This window comes from Phalaenopsis equestris, unplaced genomic scaffold (genome assembly GCF_001263595.1).
Source record: "Phalaenopsis equestris unplaced genomic scaffold, ASM126359v1 Scaffold001142, whole genome shotgun sequence".
NCBI classification, from domain to species: domain Eukaryota; kingdom Viridiplantae; phylum Streptophyta; class Magnoliopsida; order Asparagales; family Orchidaceae; genus Phalaenopsis; species Phalaenopsis equestris.
In genome coordinates, this window is record NW_018165581.1 from 232,430 (window position 1) to 254,949 (window position 22,520).

A 22,520-nucleotide genomic window follows, 5' to 3' on the forward strand; every position below is an offset into this window, starting at 1 on the left:
TAAAAAATTATAATCATACAAATAACCAACGTACCCATCAAGCGAGCTACAAACTTCCAAGTTTAAGGCTATTTCCTTATTATTTAAAATATTGAATGTGATATTTCTCTTATGATGTGCGACTAAATAAATTATATAAATAATTGCATAATTGAAAATTAGGTTGGGCGTGGTCAATGAAATCACACTACGACACCCCACGCGACAGAAAAAAAAAAGTGCGGTAACATGTTATAATAACACAATAATATATCAAAAACACATGAATAATACACAATACCACATGAATAACATGGAGGGAATATTTCCCCGTGTTACCGTGCCGTTTTTTTCTCTGTCAAGAATATTCCCCCTTGTTATTCTGGTGTTATTGTGTCCTGAGAATATTCTTGGTGTTATAATAACACAATAACACATCAATAACACGGGAGAGAGGGAGGGGCACAATAACACATGAATAACACAGGGGGAATATTCCCCGTGTTACCGCGCCGTTTTTTTTTTTTGTCGCGTAGGGTGTCGTGTTACTCTACGTGCGTAGCACTGATGTAATATTTTTGCGATTTCTAAACCTTACAGTTTTCTGTATAATAGCCAAAAGAACTGCTTACGGCCATTTTTATTCAGAAAAATAAAATAATAATAATAAAATAAAAACTAGCCACTTCCAGCCAAGCAAAATCAAATGGTTTCTCTTTGCCCATCACATGGCCAAAGAAATTAATGGATGTCAATAAGTGTAAAAAAATTACTCAAATATCCTAATAAAAAAAACAATTAAAAAAAATTTAACTCACAGGGCATTTGAAAAGGTTTGTGACATAATGCACTATAAAAAACAATACATAAATACAATTTCTCATAATTTATCTAGCATCTGCTCCTGAACTTTATTTTAGCAATCACTAAGATATCAGCTAAGCATGCGATTCAAACCGACATTTTACGTCTAGAATCTGAGATCAGCATCATTTGAAGAACTGGTAATGCGTTATATACACACTCACACCATATAGGCCTGCATCACATCCTAATGGCCCTGTATCCAAACTAGACAAATTTCCCTCCATTTTCTGCGGAGAAGTGAGATTTTAAACCAATCCAGCACTGGTAGTAGTCAGCATCCCTACAAGGAGACTCCAGAGACCAAGTGCAGATGTGTGGAAGCAGCGAAGACTCGAACATGAATGCGAGGGTATCCTTTATTTTGTAAGGCCCCGCATCCTCGCCGCGTTCTATCGCCTTCTGTAATGTTAGGAAACAAATGCAGAATAACATTTTCTTTCAGAATAAAGAAGGCATTTACATGCATACTACATGATTTTTAGTCTTTACATATCTAACACCTAAACATCACTTTTTTTATATTTAAATCACCCAAATCTTTCGTACCACATCAAAATATCACTATTTTACCTTTTAAAAGATGAAATACACCTTTTCAAGCACAGTTCAGGTGATATATAAGTAAAAATTTAAGTTGAGGTGTCTACATATGTAATTACATAGGAATTACGTGGTATGTATGTAAATTTTCCTTTTTTTTTCACAGAATGGCTTAAGAATATGACCTCATATGTCGCATTGTCAGGTCCATGGGGCGTCATGCATGCATGAATGGTAGCCCCTCCAGGGAGAAAGCCCTCCGCCTTTGCCTATATAAGAAATATAAAGCTTGTCATCAGCGCATGCATAAAGATCTTTAGCTTATAGTTTTTGTATGCTGCATATGAATTTTTCATCTGTATTACCTTGTACTGTTCTGTACTCAGATTATTTTTTTAGCCTAAATAAATGATAATACAAAAAATGAAGACTCGGCAGGTAAGGAAGACATTTACCTCATATTTACCATTTATCAAGCCCATGAATTCGCTCATGCAATTGCGATGATAATAGGGAGGGCAAAATGTGTGTTCAGCAGCTACCCAACGGGACGGAAAGACGACAAAATCAAGTAAAGCAACGCCAGCCTTATCAGTTGGAGCTGTCAGCACTGCATCAGAAGATAGATGAGTTAGAAGCCCAAACAATAATAGCGAAGATGGTGGAAGTTAGAAAAAAGACAGAGGATTAGCCCTTTTATTTTCATTATATTCTTCTTCTTTATGTACTTTATGTTTTTAGTCAGTTTTAGGAGGATTTAATTCAAAATAGACAACTTTAAAAAGGTCAATTGATTGAAGCTACCTGTGTTAATCGAGGGATCACCATGATCAAACAATACTGTATTGAACGGACAAAATTTGTTGAGATCATACTGGAACAAAAATGAATGTCACGTCCATGTTATAAATAGAAATAAAAAATTGCGGCACAGGAAAATTGTCAGAGTACCTAGGATTGTATGGCAATATTATGCGATTGTATGAGTTCAATCAGCATTTCAACATGACAATAATGCGATGTTGATAACAATCAAAGTGAGCAGTCAATTCGGATCACCAGATAGAGATTTTGCATGCGTAACGTTATATTGGTTGATATATTCAGTAAACGAAAACAATAACATAATATAGCAGACAAGAAAAAGAATTGAACGGAGTTTATGAAGTTGTCGGTTTTTCTTTACAGCATGAGGCCCACCTTTAACAGTTCAAGCACAATCCAGAAGCAAATATAAATTTCATCATGCATCTGTGAAGTCCATAATCCACGCATGGTGGAACAATAAAAAGACTTTAGCATTACGTTGATGGGAAGTGAGCTTCTTTTTTTTTGCACAGTTGCACTGTCCTATGTTTTGGATTACTGTTAAGTGCATGCTTGCTGCTCAACGGAGAAGCTCAAGGTAGAGCATTTGAGGTGCAAGATTTGAAAAACCCTGAAAGTTTTCCTAGTTTCAAAACTCAAATAAAAATATGTTTTCATGCCATAAAGGTTGTGTAAGAGGATGAAGAAATGAGACATAAGAAAATTTTGTCACCAATTTTACTTTTATAAAGTCTAACAAGCCCAAGCATATGCCCCCCAGAATCAATCTAATTAACACTCTATTTTTCAATCATGTCCACATCTGACAGTAAGTTTAAGCACCATTCCAATTTGTGGAATTTGGATAGTACTGGATTCAATTCCATGTGGTCACAGCAAATCCAGAAAGGTAGTTGCTGAACCCAATTTTCCTTTCTACAGAATCATGTATGGTTTCTAGATGGCAACAAGCAGTTTCAATAATTGATCTATTAATTTTTCTGAATACACAGTAAACTACACAGTTTGAACCTGTAAGAAATGCTTTCAGTTGCTCGATTATCACAATTTAACTTATGCTCAGGCAGTTTTGTAATAATAATGCAGCTCTTTCTTTTTCAAACATCTGGTATTATTGGCCTCTGCTATAGTTGTTATTATTTATCATATCATGCTGGGAGTGTACCTGGGAGTGAAATTATGTTGATGTCAATGAATTTATATCCACCCGAACAGCATGATAACCAAGGAATATACTCTAGTTCTGAGTTTATTGAAGATGTTGAACCTATGAGCCCTTCGGGTAGATGAATTCAGTTTGATGATCACAGACATATTACATTAAGCGTTGCAAGATTAAGATTTGATACATATTTTCATGTAAGCTTGAACACATTTTTTTATGCATGATTCAATGAATAAGTATATTTGGACCAAATCAACACAATTTTCGATGTAATAGATTCATGACATGAAGACGTGCATTCGAAATTAATTTGAGTCATTTTTTGTAGGCCTTGATGTGATTTTTAGATTAAGACTATCCTTGGCTCAAGATTTCTTGCACAATCCTTTATGAAACTAAGTTTTTATTTTAATTTAATTTATTTTATTTTTCTGCACTTTGAATTAGTAAAAGAAATTTTAATTATCATAAACTATTTAGTTTGGTCCGTTCTACCACCTATAGGAAATAATTTTTTTTTTTAAATGACAGAATTCATGTCCTACTCCTATAAGCCTAACTTGAAACTATATTAAAATTAACAACGACCCCCTTAAAATGCAAGACTCCTTTCTAAATCAGAATTAATCTTCAAGCCAATTCAAGCAAAGCTTGCATCGAAATCAATTAGCTAGTGATCACATCAATATATTCTTTTTTATAATAAATTTATGCATATGTATTCATATTTATGATGCGCATACAGAGGTTTGAGGGTATGCACCATACTTATACATGTATACAAAATAATAATAAACATAATCCACAAAACAAGTTTACAGATGGTTTGAGATGATAATGGATCCTAGTAGACAAATTTGTGGATCCCCAAAAACTGTTTTGATATTGTTACTAAATATCTTCACTTTATAAAAGTCTATAAACTCCTTTTAGGACCCTCCATCTCTTTACTCCACCTATAAAAATTATTTTCGTATATTTTAATCAAAAAGAACTTTTAGAATAAGTTCAAAGGATTTAGTTTTGTTGGAAGTGGTTTTAAACTGGTTCTCTAGGCTGTAAATAGAGCATTCCATCTACTTTAAAACACTTAGAAAAAAAATCACAAGAAAAAGAAACTTGCATTGCAAAATAAACCACTTTAAGGGGCTGTTTGGCTGCAAGTATGGTTTAGAGTTAGTAGGATTTAGTAAATCCATAAATTCACCCAACCCCTAGGTTCAGTAAATCTGGATTTAAGCTGACTCGAAGGCAAAATTGGGGCTACAAAATCCAATAATTCATGATTAGAGTAAGTAAATCTAGTGATAAGTCCTATTAAAAGTCGCTACAAAAATCCCCTAAGTGATAAAAAGATGTTCTTATGCAAGCCTTGCTTACCAAAGCCTTCACATCTGTTGCAAGTTTGGACACACAATTTCTATGGAGATAAATGACTGAAAGAGGTTCATTCTTTAACACTTCATTAATTAATTTATTCTCCACTAGATAAAATTAGTTGAGTGTTAGGAGAGTAGATGTTTTAGATTCAACTTTTGTTAAGAAAGATAGAGGTAGACCTAAAAGGACTTGGGCATATTGTATAAAAAATGATCTTAATTTATTAAGAATTCAATGAAAATATGACACTCAATAGGATGCAATAGAGAAAAAAGATTTATGTAGCTGACCCAACTTAGTGGGATAAAGTCTTGTTGCTATTGTTGCTGTTGCTGTTGGACAGAATTTGTTGACAAGATGAGTTATGATTGATAACAAAGCATAAGTCCAATGAATCTCATTAATGAGACTGCAATATAGAAAGGAAATCATGATTTAACATAATAAAAAGAATCTAAAAGCAGACTTCGGTGGGCTAAATTAAGGAGGTGAGCATAAATATACCAAATACCTTATATGGCACATAATTTCCATGCCAAGCAACCACATTAAACGGAGAAAAATCTTGTTTTGCAGTGAACAGATTGCCACCGAACTTCTGGATGATTGTGTAACCAACATGAGCATCATCATCATCATACCAAGCTGTGGGAACGTAAAAATCCCTTGGAGAGGCTAGCCCATTAGCACCTATAATAGCATTTAGATGAAATTGAACACAGTTTAAAGGGAGCTTAAAAGGTGAAAATTTTTAACAAAAGCTAATAAAAAACTGTACCAATAGGACCAAGATCAGGGAGTTGAAAGTGAGTTCCAAAAACTTCAGCAACATAACCACGTGATGGACCATCAGGCAAGCCAACAGAGAATCGGAACCCTTGTGGAACAACAATTATTTCACCCGGAGAGACCTGCAGCCTTCCACATTCAGTTGTAATCCACAATCCTGGAAATGTTAAGGAGACGAAGATTGGATAAAAAAGGAAAAGATTGGCGTATTCTAATAGAGAAACTCTGTATGGAGAAACTACAAACGACTCCTAATCCTTTTTCTTCCCTTCATTTCCTTATCTTTACAGATGTTACTTCCACCTTACAACCTTAAAAACTCCAACTAAAAGGAAGTAGCATTTTAACCGATAACTAAAGAATCTTCAATAGGAGTATTACAAAACCAATGTCTATTTGAAGATTTTTACCATTAGACGATATACAGTAGTATTGCGCAGCTTAGCTGAAAATTAATAGTAATCTAAACATATCCCACTTGAAGTTATTTCATGTTAGCTTGTCCATATTATTGAATTTATGCTACAGTTTATGTTAATATTAAAAACTCGACTAATTTCTACCACCTCACAGATAGACAATATTGAGGAGACAAGAAAAAAGAAATGGGCAACCTCAATAATTGAATAATGATTCATGCAGCAAATCAACAAACGAATGTGCAACAGAGTAACAAATCAATACTTCCTGTTTGTGGAACTATTAAGAAATCTCCATCAGCATTGCAAAAGGCGCAACTCTCCATGGACTTGTTCGCAGCATACCTACACAAATTGATCATTTGCACGAGTTTATAATTTACTATGACACAAGAATGTGGTAAATCTTGTATCAGAACTAAAGACCATCAAGGATAAAAACTGCTTCAAGCATTAGACAATAACATAACTGTCAAGCAAAGATGACTAAATCACAGTTTATGGCTTAGGCGAATATTTAAAGAAATTATTTTAAAACAATCAGACCTGAAAAGTAACAAATATATACTTTCTATTTGTTTATAAATTCATTTTTTAATTAATTGAAGAAAAAAGATTGGAAAAACTCCAAAATTAAATTAAAAAAGAAATAAAATATTACACACCAAGCTAATATTTTTCATACATTAAAGTTAAAATTTATTTGCAATATATTTTTTATATATTTTATGACAAAAATTAAATACAGCTGTTGGGGTCTATTTAGTGAACTCTCTTTTAAACAATATAATTTATTTTATAGGAGACTAAATGAGCTCTTAAACAAGTCAAGTTTATAATAACATATTACTACTAAGTTCTAGTTCAAAAATAAATATATTTAAAGAAAATGTGTTTGTTACTTAAATAAAAAAACAAAACTTTGTTGGCTGCCAACAGAGTACCATGCAGTTGCCTGCATGGCAACCAAAAACATAATAGCAGCCCCTCACCATTTTTAGATCCTTTTTTTATGTTTATTTGTTAAATTAGTTTTCAAGTTATTTTCCTAAAGAAGTTTGAAAATTTTAATCGCATAGATAATACTACCAAAAATGTTTTTTAATTTGCAAAAAGAAAGTAGGGATGCAGATTATGCCCAAGGGGAAGATTTTGGTAAAACCAACATGTCTATTAATTTAAACAAAATAACATAAAATGAAATAATAGAACCATTAAATTAAACTCCAAGCCTATGAATACAAAATGATATTTCTTATATTTTAAATGTATTCCCAAATATAAAGTTTGAGATAAAGCTTAATAGATTAGGTATTAGGTATCAAAGCTCAAAGCCCTCAAAGTCTAGCTCAAAATTGAAGAGCACTCACCAATGCTCAGAGAGGTCATGCCACAGCTTGAACTCATCTATGGAAAAAAGTATATCCCCTTATTCAAAGGTGTGACTCCATACATTCATGCAAAAAAATCTTGAAAGTACTTGCCAAGACAGCGATTCAGAAATAGGATGCCGATCATTATGTCCACATGTCTATTTATTTCTTTTATTAGATTAAACTTTATTTTCTTCTGTAGTGCACAAAAACCTATAAATATGAGGTCAAAGATGCATTATGACAAATGATATATGCATACTCTTAGCATTAGAGTGGATAATAAGATACCTCAAAGTTTCTCTCTTTCCTTTTATTCTTCTTTCTGTTAATAAGAGCATTAGTAAAATCTTATGGGTAGCAGCATTTGGGTTTTTCTAATTACATATTTGGAATGACACCCTCATAAATAAACACCCTTGAAAGTGAAAAATAAAAAGTTTGTTATCAATAAACAACTTATAAAGATGAATAAGAGAATTACAAGGATGATGCAAACAGCTTCAGATGGTGTTCCAAGAGAAGTCCCAAGAGGAGAGGCACCAGAAAGCTCTCTAGATTCAAATATGTGAAGGCATCCCTCAGGCATTAGATGACAAACAACTACATTGTTATGGACAAGGCTCACCACCTTGGCAATGATAAGGAGTCCACACCTTCGCCTAGATAAGTTGAAAGGCAGATGACCAAGCAGACAATGCCGCATGCAAGAAGATTGCAAAAGCCAAGACTTCGATGAAATTCACGATAGAACACCAAATTTGTGCAGAGAAAAGATGGAACCAATTGATCATTTAGCCTACTTTGAATTTTCAATATCGACACATTCAAATAATAATCCCTTAAGTGGTTTACAGTAAAGTCATCACTTCACTAAATTCAAAAAAGTATTTGTTACCCAACTCACCAATGCCCAAAGGCCTTTATAGAGCTCACAGATGCTTCCGAAGATGAGACAGAAATCTGACAAGACTTTCAAAAGCTTCACGGTGACATTCCAAGAGAGAAGTTGAGAGTAAAGAATCTGTAGTGGCACAAGCTGTCCTTACGCAAGAGTTGCAAAAAATAGGAAGTCAGCCCTAAGTTTTATCAACTACATGCATACAAAGGGGTGAAGTACCAAGAACCAAGATTGAAAATGACCTAAAGGTCTTCTGTCCATGAGAAAAAAATCACCTTTTTCTTTTAAATTTTATCTTGTAATACAGTATAGGACAGGTCAAAGAAGAAGTTAATTTTATCTTGTAATACAATTTATGGGAGGTCAACGAAAAAGTTTCTCATTAAAGGCGTGAGGAGAAAACCTTTTTGCGAGTCCAATGAATGATTAATGTAAGGGAATGTCATATCAAATACCAACAATTTTAGGAACTCACCCTTCATTATTGATCACATTCAAGAAACTCACCTCCTCCCCGAAAGCATACTTGTGGAACATGCCACTTCTTGATGAGTCCCAAAAATTCCATCAAAAGAAAATAGCAAATGCTAAAAAAAATTTGATCTTGACAGATGTGCCCGACTTCGGGGTAAGCCAGACTCATACCAAAGAGAGTGTGAAGAACAATATTGAAAAACTTAAAACTAAAAGAAAAGTACCAGAGCAACAGTAAAACGACGGAGAATAAGTTAAGCTTAGGAATCTAAGTGGTCTTAGATCGGGGCCAAGCATAAAAAGACAAGGCCAGTAGGTGATAAAAAACTTCTAGGCAAATAAATTTGTCTATATTTCGCGATGTTGCCCTTTTTATCTCTTGAGTCACTCTCAAAGATAGGATATATAATGGTGTATCTAACATGCAAAGACTCTCTCTCAAAAATAAAGTTTTGCTTTACAAATATCAACCTATTTTCAGGGATGATATCAAATTGCCTCTACTTACTCGTCAGACTTGAAGAATCAAACCTTCAAAATCCTCTTACATATTTTGAAAATTCCAGTCATAGAATTTGACTCCCCTCTTTGCAATCATGATTTGCATGGAGTAGTAAGCGAGCCAATTTTATTTAGCAAATCTAAACAGTTCTTCACGTAAAAATTACGTTCTAATGAGAGATGAGGCCTATCTAACAACTTCTAAAAAATTGCATAAGAGAGGAAGATCGAGCATGAGTTTATTGGAATAATCATTTTACATCCTCTGACATTTACACACCAAAACATCCAAAACTCAAGAAGTTTAGACATTTACTCAATAGCTTGGAGGATTACTCGGCTCAGTAACAAAATAAACCCAGAAAGAAGATGGTGAAAAAATAAGTATATCTAAAAAGTTCATTCATTGTTTTTTATTTTTTTACTTTTTTATTTTATTTTTAGTTTTTGCTAAAAACATCCAAGGAAAGAAAACTCGGGCGTTTAATCACACTCACCCCCATTCCACTCGACCTCAAAAGACTTGTCTACCATCAATTTTAAAAGTAGCTCTATCTTTATATTTGTTAGCATGCCGTAGCAAAGCACCAACTTCTCAAGACAATAATCGATGTCGTCATCATGCTTCTCAATGATTCATTGCATATTGAGGGCATCATATATTCCACAAATATTTTGAAGTTTATCTTCTCCTCATATGACCATACTATGAAATCCTTGTCCCATTAAGCTTCTTATGCCTTATACTCTCATTTGCTTGACAAGTTCCTTCTCCTTGATGATATATGCCTACAATTCCTCAAAGTACTTCCTCTCCTACTCACTCACCACTTTAAGGGTCTCAAATACTTCCATTAAGCTTCTTTTGCCTTATACTCTTTAATTTGCTTGACGAGTTCTTTCTCATTGGTGAGGTATGCCTACAATTCCTCAAAATACTTACTATACTGCTCACTTGCCACTTTAAGGGTCTCAAATAATTCAACACTCAATGTCTAACCTTTTTCTAAGCAGCTTGACATATGCAATAGTCCCTACAAAAGGTCTCCTTCCAAAGCTAGCAAGTCGGTGATACAACTTCCTATAATGACAAGCCAGCATGAAGCAAGCCTATTAATTCATGCATGAGCACTCATCATTACAAAAGGTACATCATTAGTAGAGAAGGCACCGAGTTCTTCTTACCAAATGTGGATTTGCCCCCCAAACACAAAAGAGAGGAAGGTTGGCTGACTTATACGGTAAATACATGCGCATATGTTGTTTCAAGTAATAAAGTGATGAATAGGATATCACTGCCATGAGGATCAATTTATTATTTTTTTAAGTACTAATTTTATTCATTTAAATTTTATATAACAGTCAAATCAAAGAGAGAAAAACTTCTAAGATAAAATTTAGCTGTCTATAAGGAAAATAACTAAAATTTTAAAGATTAAAAATGACTATGTAAAAATGTGCTTGAAGTTTTTTTTAATGTGCTTGAAGTTTTTTTTAATTTTAATTTTAATGGTAATAAAAAATTTTTGATTAATTAATCTTATTTGATAGTGAGAGAGTCTAATAATTCTTTAAAAACTTAAGGATGTCTTTTTCCCAACTATTGCAATTGATGGCAACTAAAAATATTTCTCATAAAATAAAAATTTTTTAAGATCTATCTATCTATGCATTTGAATACCCGAATGTTTTACCCTAATTCGTTCACTTGATTTCTGTCGAAATCATAAGATCACACTAAATTTGAAAATATATTTAAACAAAATAATTTTCAATAAAGATTAAAGTGAAATATGACAACATTAAATTTTCATTCATATCATTCAAAAAACTTCACACAAATACTTCGAATATTTCATAAATCTAAAGAATCAACACTTAGTTCCTACACATGTTTGTTAGAACAATAAGATTCTGAGAATAAAACACAAAAACATTACGCATGATCGTGAGATAAAATTATATCTGGCCTTTCAAAATGAATCTTCTTCTCGTCTGCTTTTGCTCAATGACCATCCACCTGCTTCACGCACACTCACCATTCCTCTCTGCAAAAGTCACTAGGTATTGTTTCACTTTACACACTACTTAACTTATCACCCAGTGTCTCCACTGCCTAATCACTCAGAAGCTGCTCAACAATACTGCATGAAAGAACAACTCCCTGCTTTGAAACCGCTTCAGAACTATCTTATTAGGTCGTCGCATTCCAGTGCATCGAACTAACGCTCCAATGATGCTGACGTAGTGTTGTGACGCTCTTATGTAGCATTACAGTGTCAAGCTCTCAAGTTTCAAATCCTTTATGCATTCACCAACGTTGAAATTGCTTTTATAATGATATAATAATTATAAGGTAGTGCAACAACACTAAAATATGACAAGGTGAAGCCAAGCTCTGTAGTTTTTTCATACACCTTCTCTGATTCTTGCAGACGGAAGAACCAATGGGATCTTCAGCCCTGCAGACGAACCGGTCTAGGGAGGATCGATCTGAACCGACCTGCCCAGCAAGCCTAGCTGGAGGTATAGCCATGCCAGCAGGCCCAGTCTTGGGGATAGAATACCAAGGAGTGGCTAACGACAATTGCAGTGCCCACGTAGGGCCCACAAAATCGCTAATAATGTACAAGAGAGAAATCAAGGGGGTTTTGAGGGAAAAAGTTTGAAAGGGGGCCTGGAGAGTATTTTTGAGGGATAATTGACTAGGAATTGTTGTTATGTTTTGTTTGACTGCAGTTTTTCTATTCTAGTGGTGATTCTAGTAGCGTCAAGGGTTTGTGGAGAGATGATCTATCTCTCAATCAGTAGATCAACATTGCATCATGTTTGCTTCCTTTCAAAATCAACCCTCATCTGAGTTTCCCCAACCCTCTATTGTATTAGAGAGTATTAGATTGGCATTAGAGTGAGATTTATTAGAAAATTTATTCGTTGTCTGTTACATGTTTTTAATTCCATATTATATCAAATTGGTATTAGAGTGAGATCTTGGAGGAATGGCGACAAAGAAAGTGAAAGTGTCAGGAGGCAAAGTAAAGAAAATCAGACCAGGAATGGAAGAAAGATATGCCATCATAGAGAAGATGTTTTCTTCCATGAAAAACAAAATGGAAAATTGATTCGAGAGTATAGAAGAAGTTCGAGAGATGATGAAGAGGCTTATCGAGCTGCAATCGAAAACCCTGTCGACATCTCAAATTGCAAACTCGAACCAAGAGTTAATCAGAGAATCTTTGGCCAAATTGAAAGGGAAGGAAATCGAACGAGAGGACAACGAGAAGGAAAACATCTATCATCAAGAGCTTCCCCATTAGACTCTGAGAGAAGGGGAGTGGAAACGTCCGATTGAATGGGTTGGGTTGAAGGTCAGAGGGGTAGTGCAAGGGGCACGGAAGAGCACGACGAAGGAATGAGAGAAGCGGAAGTGGGGTATGGCTACGACCAAATGAGGGAGTTTCACCCTAGATACATGGGGGTAAACGTTGGAGGAGGAAGAGGAAGTTAGAGTGGCGATGCGAGAGTAAGAAAGCTGAAGATGTCAATCTTCGAAGAAGAAGATGCACATGAGTGGTTGTATCGAGTAGAGCAATACTTTGCAGTAAATGGGCTGACTAGGGAAGAGAAACTTATGATAATAATGTTATATTTGGAGGAAAAGGGCCTAGCATAATATCAGTGGATGGAGAAGAGGTATTCAATACATTTATAGGAGGAGTTTAAGGATTAATTGTTCGAACCGTTTTCAAACTATTCCAGAATGAGACTAACAGTAGTAATTCTATGCTTTCACTTATGAGGGGACAGTCATGGAATACAGAGAGAGGTTCGAGCCCTTGTCAGGGCTACTAAGAGGTGTCTCTGCTTCATTACTTAAGGGGATCTTTATGAAGAACCTAAAGCCTGACATTCAAGCAGCCCTTAGACCTTTGAGACCTCGGGGATTAAATGGAGCTTGCTCAGATGGTGCAAATCAAGAAACAGATGAAGAAAACCAACAAAGGCAGCACCACCGGAGAATTCTACAGGAGTGCCTCAACGACCATGATACTGAGGACCCAGACGAAGAAATTTCAGGAGACGCCAAGGAAAAGAGTGTGGAGACCCATCTTTGGGGGCAATTTTTAGTGTCTCACCGATGCAAAAGTGCGTGATAAAAGAGCAAAATAATTATATTTCCAGTGTGACGAGAAATATGCCAAAGACCACCATTGCAAGGAACGTGCTTCATATTCTTGTAGTCCAAGAGAAGGAGGGGACCGATAGTGAGGAGTCGAAGGAAGACACAATAAAGGAAGAGTATTTGCACTTGAATGTCACAGAGGTGTCCCTAAATTTAGTGTACGGATATTTTAAATCACACTATGAATATGAGGGGATAGACCAGGACTGGAGTAGCAGAGAAGCCCACAATCGAGTTTACCAAAGAGTTTGATAGAGTTGAGGGAATTCCTGAGTCTTATCGGATACTACCGAAAATTCTTGAGAGGTAAAACACTGTAGCCTGGCTACTAATGAAACGGTTGAAGGAAGACAAATCAAGTGGGGTGAAGTGGCAACACGTACATTCAAACATTTGAGAGAGCTATGACCAGTGTTCTGGCATTAACACTTTTAGATTTCAATAAACCATTTGTGTTAGAAACAGATGCGTTAGGGTAGAGATTGGGAGCAGTACTCATGCAGGACTAGTGGTTGATTGCCTACTTCAACCAGGTGCTCAAAGCAAAGGCGAGGCTCAAGTCAATGCACGAGTGGAAGTTGATTGCTATTGCCTTGGCCCTTAAGAAGTGGAGGCCCTATCTACAGTGATAACCCTAAACGTGAACATGATTGCCAAGTAGGAGTAAAAGCTATCTTTCCAACATGGAACAAATAAGCTGAAACCAAACTTACTGTTTGAATATTTGTTTAGCAAATAGACAACACATAAAATAAAATCACTAAAAGATTCCAAAATATTAATATTCGCCAGCATAGACTAGATAACAAAAAATTAAATAAAAAAAAATTGAGATGCTTCAAAATAGACAGAAGGATAACATTTCAAGCATAAATAAACTCTGACGACTCAAGCCTTACATGTGAATAGCAAAGCCATGCCGAAGAAAGGAGCTTCCCGCACCGCACATGGTATAGATCCCATCGATGAAATCAGTGGGGGATTCAGGAAAATCAGCAGGCCTCCACCTCAGCTGATTAGGCGTGAAAGAACAATTATCCTGATTAAACTCGCTGAGTATTTTATCATGGCGAGGCTTACGTGCCTGAAACGGCTCATGTGTAACGGACGGCCTTATCCGATACAACCAGCTGCAGAAAAGACAGGGAAATCAATAATGTAATATGAAAAAAATATTATTCCAAGTAATATTTAAAATCAGCCGGCACCTTTTTACAACCACAAGGCAAACAAAGCATCTCTTTCAATTCAATTGTCCAAAATCAAACCCACAAAGTGAGTTCCGCCCCTGACTTCGCAAATTAATAAAAAGAGGGTTTTTATATCTCAATCATTCAGAAATTTAGAAACAATGGATTGAGTAAATTTAAAATTTTACATTTCAACCGCCCATAAATTATTCAAAATTTAACATATAAGAAAGTAAAAAAAAAAGGGTGATTGAAAGATAAATTTTAAATTTAGATCAAAATTTTGAAAGATTGGTACGTAAAAACTCATAAAAACTCGAGAAAACGGATATGAAGTTAAAAGAAGAGAACAATAGAACGACTCCTGCGAAGGATAGACACACCAAACACTCAGAAACCAATCTCTGTCGGGAAGAAGCGTCAATAACTCATCATCAAGCTCGACAAGAAAAGAAAGGAAGATAAGTTTTAGCCAAGTGTTAACCTCCTCTGATTTAGGAGCCGTGGGGAAGTGAAGGACGTGCCGGAGATCTGCTCAGCGTAAAGCCCAAAGGGGCAGAAAAGGGGGTTGTTCTGTCCCTCTGGCAAAGCGCCAGGAAGTGCTTCAGATGAAAAGTGGTTCCCGAATCCGGTCATGTATTCCAGATTTTCCGGCCATTCAGGTGAATTACTTTCAGTCACGACCACGCAACCGCCGTCCTCGCCGTGCGACATGAAGCGTCCGGATGGCTGTGGGAAGTTGATGGAAAGAAAAATAGGACCGGTGCTGCCTGGCAAAGCAAAGATGGAATTTAAGTTATCAGAATTCAGTAAATCCTATAAAATCTCGATTTATTAAATTTTAATGAGTTAAATTCTAAAAGTTATCTGAAACTAAAATCTCATAAATTTCAAAAATCTATTAAAATTATTTAAAATTTTTTTGCCTACATTCAAATAAATCTCATTAATTTTTTAATTTTATAAATTTCGTAAATTCATCGATTAGTAAATCAAAAATTTACGATCGAAAATTGTGAAAGTTAAATTATAAAATTCATAATTTTATTCTATCAAAAAATGATTATTTGACAATATTTAACGTACATTCAGATTAAATGCCGCTCTAAATCCATTACCATACAATCCTATCTAATGTGATTGGTGCCCAATAAAAAAAAATTATTAGGTGCAAAAAAGTAGATATGGAAGCTGCATTGTATTTTTGATATTTGATTATAGATAATAGTGCAGGAAATAATTACACTCCATACCCAACAATAACTCCACTGGTAGCTGTTGGACCTAACAGATTCCCCCCGCAGGAACAATGGCCGACCAATGCCCGGACCGTGGAACCCCTTTATTTGTGAAAGAAAAACATTATCTAAGCATATAATTGACACAGTCGATGCAACCGTGGCCGTTTTATCTAGATAAGACATGAGAAACTTCTAAATTTCATAGCCCAATTTAATAATACTGTTTTATATTTCATTTTACTTATTATCTAGTGAATAAGGTAATTATTTTATATTAGAGTTCATTACAGTTGCACTTGCTTGATAAAAATTATCAATTATCAACCGATTAATAGGATTAACTTGTAATTTTGTGCAATTGAATTATTATATTTAAAATATGTATTAAACATTTTTTGAAAAGAGTTGTGTGAAAATATTATGTGAACTTAATTTTAAAATTATTATGAAAGATTTATACACCATCACTTAATTCTTATTTACATATCTAATACCTAAACTTAATTTTTTAATGTATATGCCACCTTACCTATATATGGAAAGGTGTATTTAAAAATATAACATTTAGAATAGGGATATTTTTATGTGAAATGAAAGAGTTGAGTGGAATAAGTGTAAAAAAGCAAACTTTAGTATTCGGCATGTGAGCATAAGAATTGGGTTGGTGTGTATGTAAATGCCCCAAAAATTATATGTTCTCATATTATACTAGTGTTCTACATGATAACTCAATAAAAAAAGTATCCAAAGAAGAAAAAAAAGAAAATTTTGTTGATATTAGAAAAGGACAAATTGGCTTACATACCTTATAATTGAGATCATTCGAAAAATATGCTTGTTTTTTTTTTCATTCGAAAAAAATGCCTAAAAGCTTATTTTAAACACAATAAAAAAGAATTGTCTATTATAAATAGAAGTTTAAGCCCTCACTAAATAGTTATGTAATTTTTAATCATGAGCTGCTCTACTCTTTCTCTTTGCAACATTTTTGCACGTAGACTACTGTAGAGTGTTTTTCTTCAAGCAACAATATTCAAGCTTATTGTTTTATATGTTTTTGTTAATTAATATTAAATATATTGTTCAATCTAAAACATAAACTTAAAGGTTTAGTAGTCATAACAATATATGTCATAAACTTGGTAAACCATCATCAACCCACTTTTGAACCATTTTACTTGGTAAACCATCATCAACCCACTTTTGAACCATGATGAATCATAATTGAACTATAATTGAGCATCTTTTGAACCATGTATGAATCATAATTGAACTATAATTGAGCATCTTTGAAAATGATTAGAATGAATAAACCATGAGTGAACCATGATTGCACTAACTTACAATATCTTCAAGACATCTTTAAATTACAATCAAACAATGATCAAATCATTTTTTATCGCGATTAAATCATTTTTTAACATGCTTTAGTCACCTTTCACTCTTTTTCAAACTTTTAAATAAGATTTGAATAATATATGAACATGTTTCACATAATGTTTGATCTTGATTTAGGAATGACTCAGTTATATTTGAAATTGAATTGATCTTGATTCAACCATAGTTCAATCTTAGTTTAAGCAAGAGTTCATGGTTCAATCATGGTTCAAAGCTGTTTTTATCATAGTTTAATTATGATTCAATTTATTATACTATCATTAACTCTTTGGAACTTATCTACTTGAATTGTTCTTTTTTGTATGTAGCTTTCTACTTTGAACATATCTGTGAAAAGATTTTACACTTCTTGTGTCACAATAAAGTCGATTGTCACAATTATTTTAATTGAATTATATCATTAACATTTAGATCGATGATACTTTTTTTTTTGTAATCAAAGAAGTTAACCTAGCTAAACTTACCTCGGAGGTCGACTTCTATGATGTATTCCTCATCAATAACAGGACATGCAAGCTCTAATGCATGTCAACCATCTAAATTTCTAGTTTTAAATAACAAATTAACAAGTTAATTTTAACCTTTATTATTTATTGATTTTGAAGTATTCATATCTACTAATATTTTACTATGCTTTAAGATGATATCTTTGTAAGGTGTTTTTTTTTTATTTTTATAATTTATTCAATTAATTGAAATTTAGTTTTGAGTTTAAGTACACATTTAATTGTTGGCACCAACTATAGTAGTGAATCTCAAGTTGTAACCAAAGATTCATACTCAACTTGATTGTTAGTGATTAGAAAATTATTTTTGAATGTGTTTGTTAAAATGACATTGTTTGGGCTTTTGAGGATTGTGTAGACTCGTACACCTTGATCAATTGATGTTTCGTCAAAATATATTATCCATAATAACTCCTCCTTGATGGTCATATCTTCTTAAACATCTCTAATATTAAAATTTGTTATTGCTAAGTCTAGGCATTAATAGGCTTTAATTTTAGTTCTAGGAATGTAGAATGTATAGAACTTGTTGAGGTCTATTGAATGTTAAGTGTCCAAAATTTCATAAGGTTGTTTTAGTGTGATAAGAAGTTGGAGAAAATAGAGCAAATATGCATGTAGTGTCGTCTTGTTAGACAAGAAAATTAGCAATTTTAGAAGCTCTAAATTCAATTTAGCTAACCAAGTCCTTTGTTTCACAACATCACTTTATTGTGTCAAGGTGCTATCATTCAAACATTGTAACACTACATCCACAAAGCCATCATATGATGGAGTTAGAGCTAGCAAAACTTGAGTGTGGCACTACAATCTGACTATTGAGCTCCACATTGTTACATTTGCAACATTGAAGTGCCACTTTGCGATGTCTGATATATGATATGACACCTAAAAGGGGGTGAATTGTGTAAAATAATTTATCCATTTTTTTATTAATTCAAAATTCATAGGTTTTTAATTTTGTAGAAAATTAAAAATTAAAAATTCTTCAATACTGTTAATAAAAGCAAATAAAAGTAATCAAGCACATAAAATATTGTGGAAAGAAAATACAAGTAATAAAAGAGTTATATGTAGTTCGACCAGTTCGACCAACCACAAAACTGGCCTAAGTCCACCCCTAGCTACCACTGACTAGGAATTTCACTAATCAGAAGAAGATTACAACCAATCCATCGTACTCTCCAACATCAAACAAGTACAACCCTAAACACTTTGCTCTCTTATACTAGGCAAGCACAACCCCAAATACCAAGTTTTCCTACATTGGGGAAGCTTGACCCTAAATATAATGAGATAGTAAAATAAAAAAAAAAATGTACATTCAAATAATCTCACTCACTCTTAATTTTTAAAAGATTTTCACTCAACCCAAGAAAAAATTAATTAACAAGATAAATACAATAAGAACTCTAGTTGATATGTCAAGTTTTTGTGGTGAGTGCTTACATGAAATTCATAATAAACCAAACATACAACAATTGAAACATAAATATACTCTTTCCAACACTAAAGATTTCAAGAGCTTTCACTTTTAATGTTGATTAAACAATCATACATATTCTTAATTAGGATTTGAAACTCACTAGGTATGCTATCAAGAAAAAACTTTTAAATCACTTATTATATTATGCTGCAAACTCTAGAATCATCTTGGTAAACATGAAGAAATAATTGGAGAATAAAGCTTTGATGTGAAATTGAGGAACCAAAGGTTTAAAAATATTTCTCCAAGCAATCTCCTCCAAATAAAAATATTGCCAAAAGCAAGAACAACAAAAAATTAGATTTTTGCAAACCAAAGAAGTTTCATACCTTTCTCCTACTAAAGAAGTTTTACTTGATAAGGACTTGAAATTTTTGGCCAAAGATACAGGAAAAGAGAGTTGCACTAAAAAGATAATACAAAAACACTCTACCTCCTTTTAAAATTCGACAAAGACACTGTTATTTTGAGGGGGATGAGTAGTAAAAAAATTTGAAATGATTTAAGAAAAGGTGAATTTTAGCCGGACAAATTTTACAAAAGATTTAAATTTATTTTTGAACTTTAATGAGGCTACAAGGATAGCTTCAAAGGAGGGAAACACATTAGAAAAAAATAAGGAAAATTAATGACAATTATTTGGACATGCGTTGTGTGAATGTTTGACCAAGTCTAATTTAACTCCCATGTGCTTGATTTCAAGAGATTAAGCCATTGGAATGAAGTATAATGGAATTAGAAAGGTTTCTAAGAGAATTTGTGTACTTAGGGAATGATTTGATCTGGCCAAACATAGTGAAATTTGGATCCTATAAAAATATAGAATTTGGACAAATATTACATGATTTAGTTCAAGGAAAAAATAAAAAATAAAATAGGAAAAAATTTAATGAAATTATAAAGATTTAATACACATGGATAAATATTTAGAACCATACTATGCTAAATGAAATAAAATATAATTGGTGAAATTTAGCCTCTACATACTAAATTTGGATAGATTTTGTAAAATTGGGTTCAAGAAAAAAGTAAAAATAAAATATGAAAATAATATAAATAAATTCTCAAAGGTTTAATACACTTAGATAAGCACATAAACTAAAATATTTTGCAAAAACTTTAGACAAAACAATCAGAATAAACTTGTTATAGAAGAACATATGAAGTCATGCAATTATCTCATAATTGGTCAAATTAGTTTACCTAGAACACATATGTGACTAGTAAACACATGTTTGAATAAAAAATAATAAAAATGTTATGGGAATTCATTTTATAACTATTCTTAGTTATTTATAAATTATTTAGTGAAAATATTACGTTAAAATATGGTAAAATATTATTTTTGAATTATTCATGAGAGAGAATTTATTATCATATATTATTATTCCATTAAGCATAATATTGAAATTTTTTTTCAAACCACCATTTTTTAAATAATGTTAATTTATTACAACTAAAAAATGAGAAAAAAGTATGATCGTGGTATGGAGATATAGACTATTTAACATGGAATAATTATTTTTAGATAATTGGGGGAGAGAAAATATTTCCTTATATTAATTTTCAAATTAAACATAGCATTGAAAATTATTTAATCCATCATTTATAAATAATGTTAATGTACTACATCAAAAAAATGAGATGAAAATATGATTGTGGTGAAGCGATATGCAATAGATGAGTGATTTAAGCTTAGTGACTGATTTAATGCAAGGGAAATGCTTGTTAAAGATATTAAGCTCATATTTACCTTATTATTTTCTTATCCTACTGATACATCAAAATAATATATTATTTTAAGTATGTATTTTATGCTTATTTTTAGTGATATTGCACTTTAACGAAGGGCATTTTCATGTTTTTGCTACAGGTATATCAATTTTAGAGATTTGGAGTAAAAGTAGCAAAAAAGACGAAATTTGGAGCCAAAATAGCGAAGTTTCGATGTCTAGCGCATGATGCACCAAATTGGCGCATGTGCACCGGATCAACGCCATATGCGCCAAAGCCCAGAACAGCGCAGTCTTCAGCAAACTAGTGCACGATGCGTCAAATTGGCGCCAGATGCATCATTTGGCATAGAGTTGGTGCATGATGCGCCAGGAATGACATTTTGCGGATTAAGGCGTTTTGAGGCAAATTTTGCGTGAATTTTCAAATGGACACTAATTCTAAACACCCCTTGGAGTAATTCAATCATCTAGACACTTTGGAAGGTTCTTTTATGAAGGAATGTCTCTTAGATCAAAGGACATGTCATTTGAATTCAAAAGGGTTAACTTTTGGACAGAATTTTGGGGGGAAATTTTGAATTCTTTTTAGAGGGAGGCAACCTTCAATAAAAGAGAGGAAAGTCTAGGGCTTCAAGGGGGGCGAGTAGAGGTGTGTGGCGTGAAGGAGAGTTAGAGAGAGATAGAAAGTCAAGGGATTGGAGATTTTCTTCAAGGATTGTAGGAGGAGAGGGAAGGTGATCCCCGAAAATATAGTTGTGTAAAAATTATAAAGTTGACTATGCTTTACAATAGTGCCAAGAGCTTGATGTGAAATTTTATTAAAAATAACGTTAATCACTTAATGTTGGGATTCTACACAAGTATATGTATCGTTATCAAGTAATATAAGACTTTCTAGTTAAGCCCCAAATATCGATCTCACGAGGAAGTTTTAAATTCGAAATGATAAATTAACAAGGAAATTCACAGAAATAAAATGAAATTGTTGTCACTAATTTCTAATGTTTGAGATACTATTAGAACTAAATTATTAACTATTAGCAAAATTTAAATGCAAAGGTTAAAACAGTAACTGCTAAACTATATTTATGTGATGAAGTTTTCTAATATGAAAAAACATCTTTCTCACTACTCTCACTACAATATAAAATGAGATGATATAAATGGTTTAAATATGTATTGTGCCAAATAGGAGCAATTTTAATTCTCTACCCTGATTCAGTGTAATAGAAAATCATTGGCTAATCTCGGGGTTTAGTCCCTAAATTCGTGGCTAGGCTAGGAGGATATTGGCTCTCACTCCAAAGCTCCCACTTCCCTTCCCCTGAAGGCTAACACTCGCTTTATTTCTTAAACATTAAGACCAAATTGGGGATGTTAGTCTGTTACCCTAAAATCTCCAATTCTACACCCGACAATGTATATTTCCTTATTTATTTGCACTTAACTCCACGAACAAAATACTCCTTCATGGAATTAAATGTGATTCTCACTCTGTTGTAAAACTCATACTCCATTTCCTAGATCATATGTTTCATAACATATTTTAACAATTCAATTGGCC

General features: G+C 33.3%; 1 protein-coding gene across 1 annotated transcript; it reads right to left on the reverse strand.

Annotated features, from left to right (window-relative positions):
* Positions 1–915: 915 nt before the first annotated feature.
* On the reverse strand, positions 916–15,890 carry LOC110033331 (homogentisate 1,2-dioxygenase). The gene is made up of 10 exons (XM_020737262.1): positions 15,843–15,890; positions 15,074–15,359; positions 14,299–14,529; positions 6,233–6,312; positions 5,538–5,705; positions 5,271–5,449; positions 2,191–2,260; positions 1,842–1,996; positions 1,572–1,655; positions 916–1,245 (listed from the first exon to the last, which is right to left on the reverse strand). Exons 2-10 carry the CDS (start codon positions 15,301–15,303, stop codon positions 1,051–1,053), a joined length of 1,392 nt encoding a protein of 463 aa, XP_020592921.1. The 5' UTR covers positions 15,304–15,359; positions 15,843–15,890; the 3' UTR covers positions 916–1,050.
* Positions 15,891–22,520: the final 6,630 nt, after the last annotated feature.

What these genes read in the sequence shown, in the direction of transcription:
- LOC110033331 (XM_020737262.1), bottom strand. Translation starts at nt 15,303, where the DNA reads ATGTCGCACGGCGAGGACGGCGGTTGCGTGGTCGTGACTGAAAGTAAT. An exon ending in CGGCTCCTAAATCAGAGGAG is followed by an intron (nt 14,530 to 15,073) that starts GTTAACACTTGG and finishes TCTTTTCTGCAG; the next exon opens with CTGGTTGTATCGGATAAGGC. An exon ending in GAAATTATGTGCCATATAAG is followed by an intron (nt 2,261 to 5,270) that starts GTATTTGGTATA and finishes TTTTTGTTCCAG; the next exon opens with TATGATCTCAACAAATTTTG.